This window comes from Delphinus delphis, chromosome 15 (genome assembly GCF_949987515.2).
Source record: "Delphinus delphis chromosome 15, mDelDel1.2, whole genome shotgun sequence".
NCBI classification, from domain to species: domain Eukaryota; kingdom Metazoa; phylum Chordata; class Mammalia; order Artiodactyla; family Delphinidae; genus Delphinus; species Delphinus delphis.
The window spans coordinates 1,165,885-1,187,993 of record NC_082697.1 but is presented as its reverse complement, the minus strand read 5'-3'; the positions used below and the strand labels follow the sequence as shown (position 1 = coordinate 1,187,993).

Genomic DNA, 22,109 nt, shown 5'->3' with positions numbered 1-22,109 from the left:
TGACACCCGTGCGCGGTGGGGGGTCTGGGGCCGCCTCGGGCCCTGAGTGGCCGACAGCGGGTTCTCCCTGTGTGCCTGTCTGGGTCCAGAGTCCTTCCTTTAAAGGACAGTAGCCGCAGTGAACCAGGCCCGCCCCCGTGACCTCATTTTACCTGTCACCTCCTTAGAGGTGCCCCCTCCAAATCACTCCCATTCCAGGGGACACGGTTCAGCCCAGAGCGAGAGGTAACCCGATGGAAGTGTGTTGAGTTCGGCAGAAGACCCTCGCACGGGGCCCCCGGGGCTGTGGGTACAACCAGGGTCAGGTGTTTCCTGTCACAGCGACTGTACCTGTGCCGACCGGCTTACTTCTGTCGGGAAAGTCAGCGTTTTTCCTCTTAAGATGCAGAGTGGTTGTTGCCACCTGGGGGGTCCGGAAAGATCTGTTTACCTGGCAATAGGTCCCGCCTTTTCTCAAAGCTTGGGGGTGTTGGGGGTGTTTGGGAGCCCCGGGAGCCTCGAGATGCAGCCATTTCTCAGGCCCGACTGAGCTCCTTTTGGTCCGTGGGCTGGGAGTCAAAGTGAGGGCCCAGATAGGGCAACGGGAAGAGGCCGGGCTGGGAGTTTGCAGAAAGATGGAGCGCTGGCACAGTGTCCCTTGAACCTGTCTGCGGGGCTGCGACCTGCAGCGGTTTCAGCATCTCGAGAGACCAGCCACGGGCGAGGCCCAGCGCCAGCCCACCCTCCCGCCAGGTGCCGTCCCGGCGGCCCGGGTGGGCCTGCCTGTACCCCCTTCCTCACTTCCCACACTCTCCACACGCTGGACTAAGTTGGATTTCCCTTTCATGCTAAAGAGCACAAGGCCGGCCGGGTGTGAGTTCAGGGAAGATGGAGGCCGGGCGTGGAGTTGAGGGCGGGCGCGGTCAGCTGCCCCTGGCGGAGCGCACAGCTCAGGCCAGCGAGCCAAGACCGTGGGGAAGGTGCGGGTCGGGGTGCACCAGGGGCTCACATGGCGTCTGATTCAGTCCTTCTGTGTCTCAGCTCCACTCTCAGCTCTGTGGCCTCATTCAGGCCGGGGGCTGCCCTCACTAGGCTGGGTAGCGGACAGGCAGAGCCGTCGGTGCCCCCGGGGACAGGCCGGGGGAGGGTTCTCCTGGAGATGGATTCTTCCCGCAGATCGGACCGCCGCTGGAATTCCGCATCCACTCCCGCTGCCGTCGCTGTCACGCCCTCGGAGATGCCGCAGCTGGTCTTCCCCGGCCCCCCGTTGGCCACCAACAGCGAGTGTGACTGCATGCCCCCCAGCAGGCGGGCGTCCCTCGGCTCACCCCTGAGCCAGCCGCTGTGCCAGCCGCAGCCCGAGAAGCACGGGCCCCAGGCGGCCCGGGAGGTGCGCTACGTGGCGACGGGGCGGCCGGACGAGGCCTGCGGCTGGCGGGCCTTCGCGCCCACGTGCCTGCAGGCCTTCAACACACCCCGGGGTTTCCTGCTATTCCTGTGCGCGGCCTCCTTCCTGCAGGGCATGACCGTGAACGGCTTCATCAACACCGTCATCACCTCCATCGAGCGGCGCTACGACCTGCACAGCTACCACAGCGGCCTCATCGCCAGCGCCTACGACGTGGCCGCCTGCCTCTGCCTCACCTTCGTGGGCTACTTCGGGGGCCGCGGCCACAAGCCCCGCTGGCTGGGCTGGGGCGTGCTGGTCATGGGGGCTGGCTCGCTGGTCTTCTCGCTGCCCCACTTCACCACCGGCCCCTATGAGGTGCAGGTGGACGAGGCCGTCGGAACGTGCCGGGCCAACCGCAGCGCAACCTGCGGGGGCCACGCCTCTGGCCTGTCCAGCTACCAGCTGGTCTTCATGCTGGGCCAGTTCCTACACGGCGTGGGCGCCACCCCGCTCTACACGCTGGGCGTCACCTACCTGGACGAGAATGTCAAGTCCAGCTACTCGCCTGTCTACATCGGTGAGTGGTTCGGGTGTGATGGTGGTGACGCCAGCCGGCCATCTACTCAGAGCCCTGCCCCGTCCAAGCCCCCTACATGCGTGTCCCTGTTGGCCACACGCGGCCCCAAATGGCCCCAGGTGCTCCTAGGCGAGGTGACACCTCAGGTGATGGAGGTGGTGCTCGCCAGCCTCGGCCCGACCCCTGGCACATCCCACAGGGTCTGGAGCGCGGACACTCGCAGTCCGGTGGTGAGGGCTCTGCGCTGCCACTGCAGGGGGCCCAGGTTCGATCCCTGGTCAGGGAACTAAGATCCCGCGAGCCGGGCTCGGCTGGTGGCTGCGCTGCAGACCTGGGTGCTGCCACGCCGCCCTCGGGGGTTGGGCTCGAGCCCCGAGCTGCCCCCGAGACCCTCTCGTTTATCTGGGGTGAGATTTCCGCGTTCTCAGCCTCAGGCCAGCCGCTTCTCCAAATCCCTCCTGCGAGGTCAGCTCTCCCAGGGAAGGGGTCGGGGTCAGTGGAGAGCCCGCGGCCGACGCCCCGGCCCGGCCAGATTTGCCCGCTGTTCTGCTCCGTTACGTCCACCTTGGACTCTGCTCATCCGTGTCACGTAGCGGCTGCCGTTCCGGGGGCATTTGGGACCCGGGTGAGCCTGCAGCGCTGCACGGGTGCCGCCCTCATCCTGCAAAATGAGTCTTAGGATCTTTGCTCTTCTGAGGGGGAAAGAGTCCAAATGGTGTCTATAGGGGCTTGAGGGAAATAATTTTAAAACACCTTGAAAGACTGATGCCAGCCGATATCAGACACAGTGGAGGCTGTGCAACGAAGCCCCAGTTTCAAGGAGTTCATGCCTGGGGATGGGGTGGAGGTGCAGAAATGCAAGCGGGGCCGGAGGGGTGGCGCAGAGGGCGCAGCAGGTCCCCGACAGCTCTGCTTCCCTTCCAGCCATCTTCTACACCGCGGCCATCCTTGGCCCCGCAGCCGGCTACCTGGTCGGAGGTGCCCTGCTGAATATTTACACTGAAATAGGCCAGCGGTGAGTGACCTGGGCCCACAGAGAAGACGCCCACTCTTGGGGCAGGAGGACGCGGCCCGGGCGGGGTGGGTCCAGGCCGACCTTGCTCTGGTGGACCTGGGAGTCTGGGCAGCTTGGAGAGCATGGCCTGAGGGAGGGGACTGCACGGATGGACGGCCTCCCGAAGCTGGAAGGGACCAGGCCACCATTGCTCCAATGCCCTTTGCAGAACCAAGAGGGGATTTCCTGCTGCCACCGGGAGGTTCTTTTTTTGGGGGGGAGGGTCTACACCAAACAATTCTCTGGACACCAGCTGGGTGTCCCCAGTTCACCTCAATCTGACACTGACTTCTGGAGTCAGCTCAGACCCCACAGGTAAGCGAGAGCACCCACACTTCAGACGCCAACTGCAGTGGTGGCTCCCAGTTACCCACGCTTCCGTCCAACCTGGCTGCAAAGCGGAGGGTTCTAGGACCCCGCCTTCTAGGAATTTGCTAGAATGGCTCACAGAACTCAGGAAAGCACAGCACTGGCTCAGTCGCCAGTTTCTTCCCCAGAACACAACTCAGGGGCAGCCGGCTGGCCTCTGCCAGCCCCTTGTCTCCTGTCCACCTGGCTGTCCAGCCCAGGGTTCTTTCCCACGTACCTTTGAATTTAAAGGTGCACTTGTGTGCAGGCGGGGGTCGCAGGCAAGCCCCCTGAGCTTCACGAGGCCAGGGCACCAGCCACCCACCCTCTGCCCTGCCCCTCCTGGGCCCCCAGCCCCTATGGCCTCGTCGGGAGGCAGCCTCGCAGGTCCCAGAGGAAGGAGTGGGCCTGGGCAGGGTCCCCTGGTGCATGTCCACCCCGTGTCCGTCCCGATGCCCTCCGTCCACTGCTGGTCCCAGACCGGGGGTGGTGGGGCATCAGGGCGGGGGCCTCACGCAGAGCCCTTGGTCTCCGCCTCTCACCGACCGGCAAGCAGGATGCCCGGCGTGCGTGCCCTAGATGCTGTGAGCACAACGCTGTCCCCACGTGCCTCTTCCCGCAGGACGGAGCTGACCACCGAGAGCCCGCTGTGGGTCGGCGCCTGGTGGGTGGGCTTCCTGGGCACTGGAGTGGCCGCCTTCCTCATCGCTGTGCCCATCCTTGGCTACCCGCGGCAGCTGCCAGGTAGGTGCGTCCCGCAGAGGGACACCCCATGCCCTGCTCCTGCTGCCTGCCAGGAGCGGTGGGGCCGGGATCGTCGTCCTCTGGGTGGGGGCTGCCCTCCGGCAGGGCGGCCCGGCCGGTGTGCTCCCTCCAGCCCTGCGGCCTCTGCCCGCTCGGGGACCACGGGAGAGGCTTGTTTCACCGGGCGATGGGCGCCCCTTTCAATACCTCCCGTCTCCCTCTGGTCCCAGGTTGGGCCCGTTGGCTCTCTCCCACCTCGCCATCCCTGCCACCCGTCACCGTGGTGCATCTGTACGGGCCGTCTGTCTGGGCGCCCTCGTCCACCGGCTGGTCCCACACCCAGGAGGAGGGGCATCGGGGCCTTTGGTCTCTGCCCCTCACAGATGTTCACATCCTTCCAGGCTCCCAGCGCTACATGGTCATGAGAGCATCTGACACACACCAGTTAAAGGACAGCAGCCACAGGGTGACCAGCAACCCCGACTTCGGGAAGACCATTAGAGACCTGCCTCTGTAAGGACCTGGGGGGCCTCTTGTCTGTGTCTGTGTGTCCTGAAGACCCTTTAGGGTCCTACACATGCTAGGTCTTGACCCTAAGCTAGGAGAGTCCTGTGACCCCTCCAGGGCCACATGGGGAGCCCACAGCCCCTAAACCTCCTTCTGACCCAACCGTCTTCAGGGCTTGGCCCCAACACTTGGGCTAAGGGATTAAGGGGGAGCGGACAGAGCCTCCTGGCTTGGGGGAACCGAGGGCCTGGTGCGACGGAAGGCCCGGGGCCTCAGCCTCATGGTGCCCACCCCTCACTTTCCGGGCCTGTGGGGGACCCAGGGACACGCACGCAGGGACCCGTCTGCGCTGCCGCACGGCAGGCTCTGGGGGCTCTTCCTGACGCCTCACGGTCACGGAGTGAATCCCTGACGCTCAGCGAGTTGCCCACAGCCAGCTTGTCCACAGTCCCCAGGAAAGCAACTGACCACCCCCCCCAAGATCATTCCCCAGGAGTCACCCCTGCACCCCGTTCTCTGACCGTTTCACTGGGAGTCACCTGCACGTGCCCACGGGGCTCCAAGGAGGGGACCGTCCGGCTGCCCGTCCTTGCCGCCCTGCGGCCGCCCCTCCTCTCGGGCAGTGGCCTCTCGTTTATCTAGTACGTGACCTGGTCTTACTGTGCTGTCTTCACACACCGTTGGGACAAACAGAGCCTGGGCTGCTGGGGCCTCAGAGGGACAGCGTGCGGCTGGGGCCTCCTGGCCGGCCGGTGCCCCTCATCAGGGCATTCCATGGGGGGCTCTCCTGGCCAGGGGGAGGCGGCCCTCGGAGGGTCCCCTGCCCGAGTCCTCGGCCTCACTGAGCGCCCACCTGCCCCGCAACTTCCTGAGCCCGTGAGTGTCTACGTGGCAGGTGGAGGCTCTTAGTGGCGGGAATGAGCCCCCGCCGTCTGTCTTCAACACGGGGGGGTGACGTGGGGTCAGGGAACCCCCTGGCCACCCGTTGCCTGGTTAGACCCCCCAGGAGAGCCGCCCACTCAGGAGGCTGTCACCAAGGCCGGCAGAGCTGGCCCGGGGCCACGGTGGCCGGGGCGGCGGGGTCGCCCAGGCAAGGCAGGCTCGCCCCGTGCAGCGGGGGCAGGGCCACCTGGGAGCACTGGCACCGACGGCGTCAACAGCTTGGTCCCCAGTGGACCCGGGGGGAAGCCCGAGATAAGGAGGTTTATGCCCAGGCTTGGTTCCCCAGACCGGTTGCTGATAGTGAAATAACTACCGGAACATGGGCCCTCTGTCAAGGTCATGACTAGTTCTCTGAGCAAATTCAACATGGGAGTTGCAGCCAAGCAATCTGCAGGCTGAGATTAAGAAATAAGGAAGTTCACATACTTCTGGGGAGAGTCACCTGCCCCTGAGCCCAGGCGAGCCTCCCCGAAGCCTGGGCAAGTCTGGGCAGGACCGGGAAGGGACTGGCTGCACTTGGGCTTCCCCTCAACACACACACACACACACACACACACGCACGTGCACACACGCACGCGCACACACGTGCACACACGCACGCACTCTGCTCCCAGAGAGCCCCACCAGGATGGCGTTTCCTCCGCATCTTGTTTCCTTCATGGATGTGGGACTTGGGCTGTTGACCAGAAAGAAACCTTTTCAAGTCCTTGAGTTTGAAAGTCAGTTTTGAAGGAATTGGGTCCCTGTTTGAAGCAGGACGGGGAAGGAGGCCACTCTGCAGTTACCCTGAGAAGCCGCAGGGGCCGGGGGTGGGGGGCAACTTCCTTAGCGTCAGTTCCCTCCCAGGGCACGAAGGCTAACTGGCCACCCTGCATGCTCCGTGGCAGGATCCGGTTTACTGCTGGCCTGTGTCCTCAAAACGAAGACCACCGGAGTGTCAGGGTGTCTGTGCTGCTCTGACGCGCACAGGGAGGTGTCGGCATTGACGGCTGGCCGGGTGGGGGTCTCCCTCCCGGTGGAAGATGACCCGTAGGGTCGGTGGGGGCTGGTTCTCTGGGTGGAGGCCGTAGCTGCAGACACGGAGAATGTGAGCGAAGGCAGCCTTGTCGGAGCCGCCGAGATGGACCCAGGGCTCCAGGGGAAATTGTCCCCAGCCCACATCACTCATGAGTCCTGGACCTGCCATCCGGTGGCTGAGAGGGGCCGGGCCCGGGAAAGGCAGGCGGGGTGCAGAGCCGTGTGCACTGGGTTCAAGGGGGAACTCTCAGGCCAGGTCCAAGGCCCAGTTCTCAGGCCCCTGGCATCACTACACCGGCCACTGCCCCCCAGGTGCACACCAAGAGAAGTCGGAGAGACAGCCAAGCCCACACAGGGTCTCCCTGGAGGGGCCTCTCGGCCCAAGCCCTCAGGGATTTCTGTCCCTCCTTTTCACCAGCTGGCGACTGAGAAGTGGTCCCACCCCTCAGGCCCTGTTCCCCTCTCCTGGGGGGCACCCAGTCCTGGACTTGGTGACAGCCGCCTCCCCCGCAGCCTCCGGCTCCTGGCTCAGGCCCCTCTGCTGGTTCTCCCGGCTGCCCCTGGGGCAGATTCAACAGTGTCACAGTCACTCAGGGTCTCTTTCCCCACTGCAGCCGACCTCTGTGACAGCGGCTTTCACAAGAAGCCACAGGCCCTGGATCCTGGTGCCAGCTCTCCCCCTGCCCCAGCCCAGCCCCACACCCACTCTCGGTTTCTCTGGAGTAAATGTGGGGTGCCCCCTGGCTCTCCCACACCCCACTCCACTCCCCTCTCAGAACCAGGCTCTTTGTGCTCAGTTGGGAAGGGCCAGGGCTCTGGCCCACTCTGACCCTCTGTCTCTTCTCTCTGGTCTCCATTCCCCGCCCACATCCAGCTCCATCTGGCTCCTCCTGAAGAACCCCACGTTCATCCTGCTCTGCCTGGCCGGGGCCACAGAGGCCACGCTCATCGCTGGCATGTCCACGTTTGGCCCCAAGTTCCTCGAGTCCCAGTTCAGCCTCAGTGCCTCGGAAGCTGCCACCTTGTTTGGTGAGAATGCTCCCTGAATCTTGTGGTGGTGGGGGTCCTCCGTTTTTTCACTGGTTCTTAGAGACTGAGGGGCCTTTGAAGGTCTCTTCTAGAAAGACGGGGCGCACATCCTGGGCGTGTGGTCCCCCCAGGCAGGGGCCCCGGAGCAGGTGTCTGGGCTCTTACACAACAGCTCTAATCACACTTACAAAGGCTGCCGCCGCAATGGGCAGGACAGTTTGGGAAGTGCTAAACACGGCCTGCTGACCCGTTCTCTCTGCCGCCCCCCTTGCCACCCAGAGCCTGGGCCTTATGCGTCATCCTGGCTTGTGGCGGAGAGGGTTTGGGTGGCAGGTCCCACCACGCTCCCTCGGGCCTGGCGGTCCCCGTGAGCCAGGCAGTGGGTGTCCTGGGGTCTCCCTGAGGCTGGAGCCCTGGGCCTGCCTGACTGGAGGCGTTCAGTGGCCAGAGTGAGAGTCCCCCTCAGACCCCCCCTTCTGGCCCTGTCCACGGGTAGCGCTGGGCGGGGGGGCAGCCACAGCCTCATTGAGAACCTGCCAGGCAGGAGGTGTATGTGGGTCGATGCTGGCCGAGCGCCTCCCCCCAGGGAGGACGGTGTCAGACTGGGGCTCCCCGGTGACTAGTGCCCCAGACTCCCCTCCTTGCTGGCCTCTTGGCCGTGACCCCACCTGCAAGAGCCCCACCCCCGCCAGCTGCTTCCCTGCCCCACAGCGGCCGACAGCCCTCCTGGGACAGCTGTGTCCTCTGGGTCCCCCCCTCTGCCCCCAGAGCCGGTCTCCATCTGGGGAGACGGGCTCACCGCACCCAGGGTCTTTGAGATCTCCTCCGCCCTTGGAGAGCCCCCCCTCCCATCTGCACCCCATCCCAGGGCAGGCCTGGAAGCCACATGCCGATGAAGCCCAACTTGCTACCAAAGGGCGGCCACCAGCTTCTCCAAACACCCCCTTGTGGTCAGACTCCGCAGAGGCCGTGTGGGCCAGGGGAGCGCGATTGTCCTTGGGTCTCGCCAGTGGGAGGGGCAGGGCCCAGGGACCTCTCCTCCTCCGTCTCCTGCTCTGCCCCTGCACCCCTGGGCCTCTGAGCAGCTGGCCGGGTGGCCTCCCCAGGCTCCGAGGCCCCCTGTGAGCACCGGTCCGGGTCCTCACATCGAGAGCAGAGCCCGGTGCCGCCACGCAGATTGGGGCCATGGCTGTGGGCCTCCGTCTCCCATCGCTAAAGCGGAGACCAGGCCCAGGGGGGTGCTGGCCCCACCCCCGTGGCTCCGGGACTCACCGAGCCCCTCCCCCCCCACAGGGTACCTGGTGGTGCCGGCGGGCGGCGGAGGCACGTTCCTGGGCGGCTTCTTTGTGAGCAGGTGCAAGCTCCGAGGCTCGGGCATCATCCGGTTCTGCCTGCTCTGCAGCCTGACCAGCATGCTGGCCTTCCTCGTCTTCTTCATGCACTGCCCCAACGTGCCCATGGCGGGCGTGACCGCCAGCTACAACGGCAGGTAGGGGCCAGGTGGCCCCTGGGCGAGGGGAGACCTCTGCACACCTGTTGGGGGCACCGGTGGTCCCTGGGGAGGACGGGGCGTGTCGGGCACTTGAGGTGAGGTCATCGGAGATGGTCGTAACGGTAAGGATGGTGTCCTCAGCGGGGACCGATGGCCAGTCACTCACACGCGGCACCTGAGCCCCAGTCCTCTGTCTGTAAAACGGGACAGTCCCAGCCCCACCTCCTCTCTACGAGTTGTCTTGGAAAGTGGGGCTCCCGTGCGTCGCTGCGTTGAGAACGTGAGGGGAACAGCCCGCTGGGGGTGATTTGGGAATACCTGACGTAGACGCAGGTGAGCGATTGCTGGCCGGGAATTCCCCGTAGAGACGGCAGTGTGAGTGCCGAGGGCAAGGATGCCATCGTACCGTTACAGCCAAACTAGGCAAGAGTTGGTGCAGGGTGGAGGGCTTGGGACCACGGCAGAGGGAGGAGTCTAGCCCTTGGGCGCCTCCCAGATAGTGCTGAGCGGGAAGGAAGGAGCAGGACGAAACGATGCGTACAGTGTGCTCCATCTGAGCGCAGAGGGAGCGTGCGTGTCTGTGAGGGCGCAGGTGAGCGATCTGTGGAACGTCCACGCCTGCGCTGTAGAGCAGGGACCGGGGCCACGGGGACGCTTTGCACCTGGCACTCAAGCAGTTTTTGCACTTCGAGCCCTGTGAACGCACTGCCTGCCCAGAACCAAGCCAGGTAGGGAGTGCGCCGCGCAGGGCTGGTTTGCTCCGCTCTGAGCACATCCAGCGATTCTAGGAGCCAAGGCGATGCAGGAAGCCCCGGTCCTCGGGTGGAACAAACCCAGCGAGTTTGGAAACCTGCAGACATGGGCCCTCAGGGACCAGACCCCACGCTGGCCTGCGCCCCACTGTCGCTCTCTCCCACCCGCAGCCTCCTGCCCGAAGGCCACCTGGGGCTGACAGATGCCTGCAACGCCGCCTGCGGCTGCCAGCCAGAGCACTACAGCCCCGTGTGTGGCCCCGACGGCCTCATGTACTACTCGCCCTGCCACGCGGGGTGCCCGGAGGCGGCCTCGCCTGGCCCCGGTGGCCAGAAGGTGAGTGTGCGTGGCTGCTGCCCAGGCGGTCGGTGGCGCCCGGACGCGGGGCGGGGCGGCCTCCGCCCCTTCCTCCTGTAATCAGCGCTGTCGTTGCGCTCCCCAGGTGTACCGAGACTGTAGCTGTGTCCCTCAGAATTTTTCCTCTGGTTTTGGCCATGCTACCGCAGGGAAATGCACTTCAACTTGTCAAAGAAAACCCCTCCTTCTGCTTTTCATATTCGTTGTAATTATCTTTACCTTCCTCAGCAGCATCCCTGCACTAACGGCAACGTTACGGTAAGCCCGGGCCTGGGTTCCCTCTGGCCCAGAGCCTTCCCTTTGCAGCTACGGCGGAGCTCTGCAGACCCCTGCGGGGTACGTGCCGGGCCCCCCGGAAAGCTGTGGCAGGAGAGCGCTAACTGCCTCTGTGAGGTGCTTGCCACCTGGGGATGCGGCCCGGGGCTCGGCCAGGACGCGGCCACTGGCGTGGGGTGTGACTTGGCCACGCCTCCCGGGCGTTGACGCGCCGGTTTTCCGTTGCAGGTGTGTCTGTGACCAGCAGCGATCCTTTGCGCTAGGAATCCAGTGGATCGTGGTTAGAACTCTAGGTATTGTGCTGTGGGAGGGAGCCGGGCGTAGCTGTGGTGTGCATTCACCGCACAAGGGCACGCGCCGGGCTGGGGTGCGTCCCCGCACGAGGCTGTGCCCGCCCAGGGGAAGGGCTCCATTCCCTAACCGTCCGCTAGAGGGACCCGTGGCCATGTTTTTGCCCAGAGGGACCCATTTCCTCATTAACACACGGGCTCCACCAGAGTCGAAGACCGTGGGGACTCTCCCGGCGTGGAGGCAAGCCCCCAGAGAAAGGACCATTAAGCCCCCTTTGCACCCGCTGTGAACACCAGTGGCCGAAGCCATGTTCCTTAGAGCCCGCCTGGTCTGGGTCTCTGGACGCCCCCGCGGGCTGTCCGGGTACTGAATGTGCCTCTCTCCGCAGGGGGCATCCCGGGCCCCATCGCCTTCGGCTGGGTGATCGACAAGGCATGCCTGCTCTGGCAGACGCAGTGCGGCCAGCAGGGCTCCTGCTTCGTGTACCAGAACTCGGCCATGAGCCAGTACCTGCTTATCGCAGGGCTGGCGTACAAGGTGAGTGGGCTGGCCTCGCCCCCCGGTGCGCTGGCGGCGGGAGAGAGTCCCAGAGTCTGCTCCAAAGGGCCGAGAGCCTTTTCCAACTAGCTCGGGCACCTGGGCATGCCACTGGGGTCTTCCCACTGGAGCCCTGGGCATCATCCTGCAGCCTGGCTTCCAGAAGTGGGATCCTTCCCCCTTTTGAGCTGTTGTTGTTGGGGATCGTGATGCCGTGATGCCAGTGGCGGGAAAAGTGGGACAGCAGGCCCAGGTCACAGGGGCTCACTCTCCAGACCCCCTGCCCTCCAGGGCCCTCACCATCCCGGCTTGGTGGTTTGCCCCTGGGCTCTGGTCAGCTAAGGCTTTGGAGAAATCAAAACTGCTCCCCCTGCAAGAGCCCGGGCAGGCCTGCTTGCTCTGGGCCGGGTCGCCTGGCTGGGTCCACAAGCAGCGCTTCTCCTTCTCCATCCTTAGTGGGTCTTGAGTTATGTCCTGCTTCTTAGCCTGACCCTCTGCTGTCAAGCTGTTAATGGAAACTTCCTGCTGTGTCTCTTGGCGTGTGCTACGTGGGGTGAAGCACAGTGTTTATATTTTGAGTTTCCCCCGTTGGAGGAAAAGGCACACAACCTCCCAAAGAAAATGAAATCCTAGGGCTGGTATATAAGAATGTCTTGGATTTCTTTGGGTGGAGGGTGGACTCGGGAACGTCCCACTGGCAGAGCCTTTTCGGGAGGGGCCTCAGAGACAGAGGATTCTCAGCCACCCTTGGGTTTATCTCCCCGAAGATTAGCTTAAAAATAGCCAAGTGTGAGAAGGGATTTGCGCGGCTCTGGACAAACGGGTCAGTTCAAATAGACGCACCCCGCGCAGGGAGCCGGCCCTTGCTCTTCTTTTTCCCTGTGTTGTAGGGTCCCTCGGCCAGAGCAGCAGGCTGGACCCCGGGACGGCTGTCTGCCCAGATAGTCCCCCCGCGGCCTCGGCACAGGGGTAGGATTGGCTCCCAGAGTCAGTGCTAATTTTAGCGGGGGTGGGGGCAGCCGGGTGCACCCCCGAAGTGCTATCCCACTCGCTCATGGGGCCACAGAGTGGAAACAGCCTCTCGTTCCTGTGGCTTCAGGCCCATCTGCCTGGGCGGTGCTCCAGGAAACCCAGGGTTCACACGCTGAACGCACACACCCGCGTACAGAGGCTGGCACGCGCGCCCACACTGTCATCTTCCAGGCTGCGCGTGATTCCCAGGGAGCTCAAGGTGGTGGCTGTGGTGGAGGGACCGCCGAAGCTGGCCGCCTCTGACTTAGGTTCTGGGGTGGCCATGACGAAAGACCCCACACCGGGTGGCTCAAACAAATTCCTTTTTGCTCGTTCTTGAAGCCAGACGTCCAAAATCAAGGTGTCTGCAGTGCCCGTCCCCCCTGGGGGCTCTGAGGGGACTCTGTCCCGTGCCCCTCCCGGCTCCTGGCGGCTCCTCCATCCTTGGGGCTCCTGGGCTTGTACACTCCTCACCCTGTCTCTGCCTCTGTCATCACGGGGCTGCTCCCGGTGTGTCACTGTGTTAAACCTTCCTCCCCTTTCTCTGTTTGGACACCCGTCACTGGATCTGGAGTCCACCCTAACCCAGAGTGATCTCAAGACCCCTAACTTAATTACATCTACAAAGACCCTATTTCCAAATCAAGGTCCCATTCACAGGTTCCGGGGGTCAGGACTTGGACACATCTTTTGCGGGGACCCCGTTCAGCCCACGACAAGCACCTCCGCTTCATCCAGTGCCTCTGTATTTAAGTCAAATCATACTTTTCATTCCCCCCTAACAATGTTGGGGTCCAGGCTAGGGACTGGCTATGCAGAACGGGTGGACCCTCTGGCCAGAGTAGGGTTGGTTCCCCAGGACCTCGTGAGAAAGCCGGGGCTGGGCGGGTGGCCCAGGAGAGGCCCAGCGGCTCCCTTCTCCCCAGGTCCTGGGCTTCGTCTTCTTCACCACTGCCTGCTTCCTGTACAAGCCCCTGTCGGGGTCTTCGGACGGCCTGGAGGCTTCTCTGCCCAGCCAGTCCTCAGCCTCCGACAACCCCACGGACCTTCAGGAAGCCCCCTCAGCCCTCCAGATCCAGAGCGACATCTGACAGCCCACCCGCCTGCCCGGGGGCACGGGCCTGCCGTGACACTTCCTAGGAACACTATCTAATTTCTCCCCGGAAGGGGTGACCCCTCCCTGATTGATCCCCGGCACTGAGGACCCTGCAAAACTCTGCCACTGGGTCTGGGGGGACTGAGCCTCAAAGGCACGGAGGAGAACGAACGCAAGACGTCCGAACGGACGCCCCTGCCCCAGCCCCCCAGACCTCGCCAGAGAGAGTGGGGTGACCGGCTCTTGGCTCGGACGGAGCGGCCCACTTCCCGGCCGGATGCAGGGCTGCCTCCCTCTGGTCCGCTCACACTCTGGCCCTCTCCCACGGACTTAGCCAGATAGCATCCCCTGGGGGCTCAGGATCCCTCGGAAACACGAACAGCTGTGCTTCCAAAGCAACGTGTGCGATACCTACGTAACTCCGTCAGTAGTTACGAGAAGTGCGAAACCACCTGTGGACTTCGGGGAGACACTTCTGGCACCCCTTGATCGCTCCTTTGAAGGGCGGATGTGGAGCTGGTGGCTGCCCGGCGGTTTACAAGCTCTCTGCTCTCTGGAGACGTTAGGCCGGTGATGCTGGCGCTGTCGGAGCTGCTCCGTGGAAGGGACAAAGCACCCACCCCCGTGGGTGAGCCAGAGCTGGCGGTGCTTATGCGCAGGTCCACACCATCCTGTGCGCGGCCTGGCCCTGACTTCCTGTGTTTCTCCTGATGCAGAGGAGGCCGGCGGGCTGCCGTCCCCGGGGCACATCCACGTGGACCCCTCTCCTGCGTGCGTTCTGAACCTGCCGTCACCTCCTGTCCTTGGGGCCACAGCGCTGCAGCAGGACGGGAGCGACTTGCATAAGGATGTTTTTATGGACGCGTATTTTGCATAAACACCTATTTATAGAATTTGTTTTTTACCTGACGGTGTGCTAAGCACTTGTGAATTCTACCCGGAGGGTGTCGGGACTTGCGTGGAATGTCTATTGTGGGTGATCTCAGTTAAAACTGTGGGTATGTAAATATATTTTAATATTTAAAGCATATATTCCTGCCCCGTGTGTTTTATTTCTACAAATCTGCAAAGTTCGGCAGTTTTGCAAATCCTCCAAGTGGGCTTTCGTGAGTTTGTTTCGCCGTGGGCTGCCCGGGGTGAGCACTCGCTTGGCTGGGTTCCCCCGGTGGGTGTCCCCCCACCCCTCGAAATGACCCCTCCGCAGCTGTGACCCAAGAGTCTCCTCCCTTCAGGGCCCAGCACCCAGGTTCGTGGGGGGGGCTGGGTCCTCAGCCAGTGTCCCACTTCCTGCCACTGTCATGGCGTGCTGGGATTCGGTCAGGGTGGCCAGCGCTGCGGTCAGCACACATGTGCGTGAACACGTGTACGCACGCAGGTGAGAGCCGGCACTGAGTTACTCTTTCCCTAAATGTCCAAATGTGGCAGCCATGACCAGGCTGGGCCACGACCCTGTCTGCTTCCTCTCCTGAGGGCCAGAGGATAGCGATGGCGGTTCTCAGCGACGCTTCTTGGAAGAAGCAGAAGAGAAGGGATCTGGCTCGTGGCTGCTGTCAGAAGGTGGCTCCCCCGTCTGGGGCTAATCGCACAGGGCGCGTCAGGCACCTCTGCCTCCCACTCTGGGAGGGTCTGTGAAGTCCCCGGAGTCCAGGGGTGTGGACGGAATGGGCTGCTTAATTGGATCTGGGTGGGGGTCCCCCAGCACCAGCTCTGGCTGTGAGCTCTGAGCCGGCCCCCAGCCCCGCACCTCCCAGAGAGCCCAGAGGATCCGCAGTTGTGGCCGCAGGCACCGGGGGCGGCACAGACGCGTCCTAGGCACAGGAATCCAGACCCATGGGCCCACCTGCCCACACGGACCCCAGTCCCTTCCCCAGCCAGCGTCCCCTGCCCCGCAGATGCAGGACAAAACAAAATGGGGGTCTCTCCCTTCCACTCCCCTGGGAGACATTTCTGAGATGTGAGCTGGACACCAATCCTTCCTCAAATCCTGGCCCTCTATTTGCTGGGAACTGGGCAGGACCTGGGTTCAAGCAAGGAACAAACAGGCTCGCGGCCTTACAGACAACACCCGAGCATTAACTGAACATCTGCCCCACGTACCTGCCCCGCCCCAGGCCCGCGAGAGCCCCACCAGCCGGGCCTGGAGCGCACCCCCTCAGGGGGCGGGACCCCGGGCCCCTGGCAGAGCCCACACTCCTGCGTTCCTTTACTCCTGTCTTCGCCCTGGAAGGGGTGTGTCTGTGGTGCGTGCATCTGCTGAGCTGGGTGGGAACTCATTAAAAATGACATTTAAGAAAAAACAGCTTTAGTGAAATATAAATGACATGCGTGTAATTCACCCACTTGAGGTGAACAGCATGGTGGGTAGGTTGGGATGTTTCAAAGAGCATATACGAAACAGCCCCTCCTTGCTGACAGCGCGCATCAATGTTTAAGTGACACAAACAAGCAGAATTTGAAATGAAAGGCAGGGAAACCCCCAAGAATGGGAATCAGATATTATAGCATCAGAGCATCAAACACTCCCGGGGAGCTCTGGGCTGTCACTCGAGTCCCCGTGGTAATTAAGCATCACGTGTCAGGCTGGTGGGCTGGGGAGCAGAGATGAAGGGGGAGATGCAGCCTGGGGGATGGGCGGGGGGGCGGAGATGCAGCCTGGGGGATGGGCGGGGGGGGGAGATGCAGCCTGGGGGTTGGGGGGAGGGGCACAGGCAGACTGGAAGCCAGGCCCTCGGAGCGGCAGAGCCTCTGGGAACAAAGGTTCGGCCCTCCGCGGAGACCTCTCTGAAGGGGAGACACTGCCCGAGGCAGAAGCCCAGCTGGGAGGCTCTCCAAGCCCACCTCCTCCTGCGAGCCAGGGCCGGGAGGAGGAACCGGCGGATTTTCAGGGTGGAAGAGGATCCACATCTCCAGCGCCTCCATCTGGAGCGAAAACCAGTAGCCAGAGGATGCTTTTGCGACAAAGACAGGTCACACACTCCCTCAGAGAGGTCCAGGCCCCGCCCTCCGGCCACACCTGACTCCTCGTCCTTGTCTGACAGGCTCCTCGCAGCTCCACACACGCACCAGGCCCATTGCTGCCCCAGCACCTTTGCACGGGCAGCTCCACCTTCCCAGACATCCCCACGGCTCCCCCTCAGTCTTGGATCAAACGTCTCCTTCGCCATGAGGCCCAACCTGATGGCCTCGGGGAAATGGCAGCCCACACCCCACTCTGGCACCCCTGCTCCCCGACCATAACTGTTTCCAAGGTGCCCGACACCTTCCAACCATGGTGTCATCAGTAGCTGTGCCGTCTGTTGCCGGGATGCGAGTGCCCTGAAGGCGGGGATCTCGTTTGCTCCCCTGCAGCAGTGCCTGCGCACAGCCGGTGCTCAGTAGTGTTTGTGGGACAATGAGTGGGGCCCAGGAGGCGGTGGCTCTCGCTGCCCGATGGCCAGGACTCTGGAGAAGCAGCTGCAGGGGAACGGGCCGGCATCGGTGGCTCTCCCAATGGGGCGGCGGCACCGCACACCCCCACCGGCCGGCCAGCTGGCCTGAGTCCCGCCCATGCAGGAGGTAGATGTGGCGGCTCCCCAGGAGGGACATGGTACAAACATCAGATGGCAGTTCCTGAAATGCCACCAGAGGACGGAGCAAGACCCATTGAAAAGGCAGAGGTCACCCAACGCCCTTCCCCAGGGAGCCGTGGGGGCGTCATCGCTACAACAATTGAACCTACAAGGGACAGGTGTGAATTGACCCAGAAATTAGCCCAGATACAAGTGAGCAAACTGCAGGTTGGGATGTGGCTTCGTCCTGGGGTGGAGCCCCAGGGGAACCAGAAATACCCGGATCCAGTGGCTGGAGCAGGACCCTCCCCTCCCCCTCCCCCTCCCCCTCCCCCTCCCCCAGAGATTCCTCCACCTGAGCAGCCGGGTTAGGCCTGGGGGCGCCTGGGGGGCCACGTCCTCACAGGTTGTGGCCATGTTGCCGGAGCCCTCAGGCAAGGGGACCTTTCACAGGACACCTCCCCTGGGGGTACAGTGGGGTCTTCTGAGATCCAGGTCCCAGCCCATCCTTCCCACAGTTCCCCACCTCCAATTTGGGGAGGACCCCCCTCAGGGGGCTGGTGGGATGCCACATGAGTTTGCAGGACTCTGGGGCATCTGCTGAAATCTAGGGCCTCACCCCATCGAATGACAGTGTGTGGGCACACATGCGGGCGTGTGCAAGCGTGACCACGTACACACACACACTCGCTCACTTCTAAAGTGCTGTCCCATGAAGTGCGTTCCAAACCTGGCCCTGGAGTTGGGTTTGAACCCGGCCTCTGGCACGTACAAGTGGATTGACCTTGGGAGAGTTATGGCGAACCCCGCCTCAGTGTTCTCAGCTGCAGGTGGGACCCGTACGGGGACCCCCTTCATAAGGCGAGGTGAGGATGGCTCAATCCTGTGCAGAGCCCCGAGGACGCTCCTGGACACAGCGCGCTCGACTGCCGTCATCCCGGTCGGTGCAGGACCCTCTGTGTCCCTTGTGGACTGAGGCCGGGGGTCGGTGGTCCCTGAAGGACCAGTGGTGCTGGGGGCACTTTGAGGCCCTTCCTCCCCATGCCAGCTCCCGGGGGCACCGAGACGAGCTGGAGAGCAACTGCTCTGAATGACAGTTTGCACTTAGATTTATTTAATCGTCAGCACGTTAGTCAGGCACATGCAATAGCTGTTTGATGACTGTTATATGTATAATCCATTTTATTCTCAGCTGGCTGCCACGGTAATTACATTCTGTGGTGTTTAATTCAGAACGTGATCATTTATTCCAAGTCATATTGGGTTGGGCCACAGGCTCGAGGAAGGTGCCGCGGGAGGAGCCCGGCCTCCACCCTGGCCCTGCAGGGAAGAGGCGAGGCCTCCAATGTCCCCCTGGCTCTCGTGGAGGCTCCCGGGGGAGGCTTGACTCTGGGCCACGACGGGGCCGGCAGAGAGTGGTGACGATGAACTCAACAATTTCCTACTTAACTGAGTAGCTGCGCGTGACGCGTCCACACCTCACCCCACCTCCACGCCTGTGAGGCGGGGCTGGCAGCGCAGCATGAATTTAACAGGCCTGGGCGGATCTGTGGGTTCAGTTCTGTTGGTCCTGGGAGTTTGACTTGACCTTTCTGTGCCTCGGTTTCCCCACTTCCGAAACGGGGATGAGACCACGGTATCAATTTCACTGGGGCCCACGAGGACTCGAGTTCCCAGATTATGGTAAATGCAGTAAAAGTGTTTTTAAAATAATTACAATAATCATCACCCTTGCTGCTCAGGGAGGGACACTGAGGCAGGGAGAGCGATCCGCCCGCGTTCTCCCGAGAAACAGAGCCCGGAGGTGCGTATAAACACACGGATACGAAGGCATTCCGAGGAGCTGGCTCCCAGCCACAGCGGCCGAGAAGTCCCACGTCTGCCGTCTGCAGGCTGGAGGCCCAGAGCCGGTGGGCAAGTTCAGTCTGAGTCCGAAGGCCTGAGGACCAGGGGAGCTGATGCTGTGAGTCCCAGTCACACCACATGGGTGCCCCGTGGCCCGTCGGGTTGACACAGAACATAAATCGTCACACACACATGCGCCAGGACTCGCTGCCTGTCCTGAGAACTCAGGTATCCCCAGGACATCCGTCCACTGTGCCGGCCTTTCTCGGGCTTCGGGGCCCCACCACCTCCACCAGAACCTTGTGGGAACCTGCTTTTAAAGGCAGAACCCACTGCCCGCACACGCGCTGGTTTAGAATCGGTGGGGAGGGTCTTTGCCCCCAGTGTTTAAGGAGCACCGCAGGCAGCGGGGGCTCATCGTCAAGTTCAGGCCACCCCCCGGCCCCGCCCACACAGTCCCCGAGCACGCAGGCAATCCCGGGGGCCGTACTGTCAGCACCCCCGGGAGTCACTCACTTGCCCGAGAGCAGTGCCGAGCCCTCCACGATTAATCACGGCTACCCAGGCCATCACCACGCCTGGAGCCCCTGATTAGGAGCCTAATTCGTCCCATGGCCTCCGTTTCTCACCCCAAAGGCCCCTTCACGGGTCTGGTTTGCACCTAATGACCGTGTCTTCACGACAAGCACCACAAGAACGGCAATTTCCTCGAGTCTTTATCTCCCACCTTCACCAGGAAAGCTCTGAGGGCAGCATGCGTAAGCCGCCTGCAGCCCTGCATCACCGGCCAGGACAGGGCTAGCAGGTGGTCAGAGCACGGAACACGAGGTCAGGTTTCGGGTGACCACCCTCCTGTCTTAGCAAGGATGGGATGGCTGGAGGAGGGATGAGCTGCTGAGGGGTGAGGAGGAAAGGGAGGAGGGAGGGGAAGGGGGCATGGGGGCTGGGGGAGAGGTGGGAACGGGGGTGCCGTGCAGGTGGGTGGGGGGTGGGGGGATGGGGTGGGGGCCTCCCCGGCCTGGCTCCCCAGGGATGGTCCACGGGGGCCACTTTGCACTCAGCCCTTTCTACTCTGTCTGCGTGGCAGGGCAGGAAGTCTCGCTTTGCCTTAAGGAGGAGTGAACTTGGGAAGCTGCCAGACCCCTCACGGGCCTTACGCATCGCTCGCCTCCAGCTGGGGCTTCACCGAGGCCACCGGGAAAGTCCCATCCACACGCCGACGCCCGGCTTTTCTCTGGAGGGTGAACTGCCTGCTTGCCTTCTCCTTGGGAAGGAAATGCACTGGTTTCCAATATGCCCAGAGACAGAGGCGCAAGATGCAGACAATGACCGTGGAGGAAGCTGGGGTTCTCGTCCCGGGAAACCCCAGGTGCGATGGCTTAAACTGAAGGCTTTACAACGAACTTGTGGATAAGCTGCTGTGTTCTACGGAAGTAACAGAGCTCAAGCTTCCTGAGCAGTCCTGGCAGCTTAGCAGGGGGAGGAGGACTCCTTGCAAGGAGGGCTGCTCCAGGCTTCTTCCTCGGGAAAGCCCCGCCCCCCGTGCCCTTCCCCCTCTTCCCCCTCCCTCCTCCAAGCTGCAGTGGTGGGACCAGTCAATGCAGCAGCTGGGCCTTCTCTTTCCGGCCACCTTTTTTTTTTTTTTTTTTTTCGTCGGTACGCGGGCCTCTCACTGTTGTGGCCTCTCCCGTTGCGGAGCACAGGCTCCGGACGCGCAGGCCCAGCGGCCATGGCTCACGGGCCCAGCCGCTCCGCGGCATGTGGGATCTTCCCGGACCGGGGCACGAAACCATGTCCCCTGCATCGGCAGGCGGACTCTCAACCACTGCGCCACCAGGGAAGCTCTCCCACGGCTCTTAATTTAAAGGCAAAGGAGGGACTTCCCTGATGGCGCAGTGGTTGAGAATCCTCCTGGCAATGCAGGGGACACGGGTTAAAGCCCTGGTCCGGGAAGATCCCACATGCCGCAGAGCAACTAAGCCCGTGCACCACAACTACTGAGCCTACACACCACAACTACTGAAGCCCGCGCTCCTAGAGCCCGTGCTCCACAATGAGAGAAGCCACCGCAATGAAGAATAGCCTCTGGGCTTCCCTGGTGGCGCAGTGGTTGGGAGTCCACCTGCCGATGCAGGGGGCGCGGGTTTGTGCCCCGGTCCGGGAGAATCCCACGTGCTGCAGAGCGGCTGGGCCCATGAGCCATGGTCACTGGGCAAGAGTAGCCTCCGCCTGCCGCAACTAGAGAAAGCCCGTGTGCAGCAACGAAGACCCAACGCAGCCAAATATAAATAAATAAATAAAATAAATTGTTTTTAAAAAGGCAAAGGAGATCTGCAGAGAAGCCGACGGCCCCCTCCCGGTCCCCCTAAACCTGGATGACAAAGCCGGGAGCCCACGGCCGACAAGGCGGGAAGGACGCGGCCTCCAGCTCCTCGGGAAGGTTCAGACTAGGAAGGTGCCAGGTGGAGCTTCTGAAGTATTTTGAAAGAAGTATCCGAGGGCCCTAGAACTATGTTTTCTCAAAACCTTGTTTTTCTTAAGTAGCTGGCTGTGTAGGCAAATCAGCCTGAGACAGCGACATGCTGTCACAAAGCTACTCATTAGCTGTCACGGGAAGGAGCAAATCATCTTCACTCCGCTCCCATCAGACCGAAGCATCCCAGGAACTAACGTCTTCATTACCCAGCCTTGAAATTTCCAGAGAGGACGGGAATCTATTCATGCGTGGCACCGTCATCATTCTCCAACTGATTACAGAAACATGAGGGCTTGGGCTTTCTCTCCACGCCTTGCTGCCATTTCTCCATCCTCACACCTGAACGATTCGGCAGTCACGAGGACCTGGAACAGCCAGCGATGTCTGAAGGGCCCGTGGAGGGCTCGGCGCGTCCATTTCTGCTCAAGCACCCACAGTCATGATGCTTGAGTGCAGGAGATGGAAACGCAAGTCAAACCAGCATGAGAAAAAGCGGGGTGGGCAGGACGAGCTTCAGGTATGGCAGGATCAAGGGTTAGAGCAACGTCATCAGGGCTCTGGGCCTCTTTCCGTCCCCAGCTCTGCTGGAAGCAGCCTAGCAACCGGTGACAGGGGCCTCCCCTTCCCAACAGGCAGAAAGGACTCTGGGCATCCACCTAGTGTCCCTGGGGCAGTGGGAATGGGGACCCTGATTACCAGGTGTGGGGAGGAGAGGACCGGCCCTCACATAAGGCCATGCAGGGTGAACTCTCAGGAACAGAGACCCCTGGGACCCAGCAGGGGGGCCGGCCTGGGGCGGGGGCGCTGTGGGTCTGGACAAGCAAAACCAACAGATGTCCC

The 22,109-nt window shown here is 62.5% G+C and overlaps 1 protein-coding gene across 2 annotated transcripts; it reads left to right on the top strand.

Annotated features, from left to right (window-relative positions):
• Nucleotides 1-988: 988 nt before the first annotated feature.
• Nucleotides 989-14,393, top strand: SLCO4A1 (solute carrier organic anion transporter family member 4A1). 2 transcript variants are annotated; one of them, XM_060032622.1, is made up of 12 exons: nucleotides 989-1,946; nucleotides 2,871-2,961; nucleotides 3,971-4,092; nucleotides 4,494-4,605; nucleotides 7,433-7,587; nucleotides 8,881-9,076; nucleotides 10,003-10,168; nucleotides 10,275-10,447; nucleotides 10,694-10,758; nucleotides 11,145-11,293; nucleotides 12,184-12,262; nucleotides 13,231-14,393. In XM_060032622.1, the coding sequence occupies exons 1-12, from the start codon at nucleotides 989-991 to the stop codon at nucleotides 13,455-13,457; spliced, it is 2,493 nt and encodes an 830-aa protein (XP_059888605.1). In that variant the 3' UTR covers nucleotides 13,458-14,393. The 2 variants fall into 2 exon arrangements, with proteins under 2 accessions (XP_059888605.1, XP_059888606.1); XM_060032623.1 differs by lacking the exon at nucleotides 12,184-12,262 and having other exon boundaries at nucleotides 1,103-1,946.
• The last annotated feature ends 7,716 nt before the right edge of the window (nucleotides 14,394-22,109 follow it).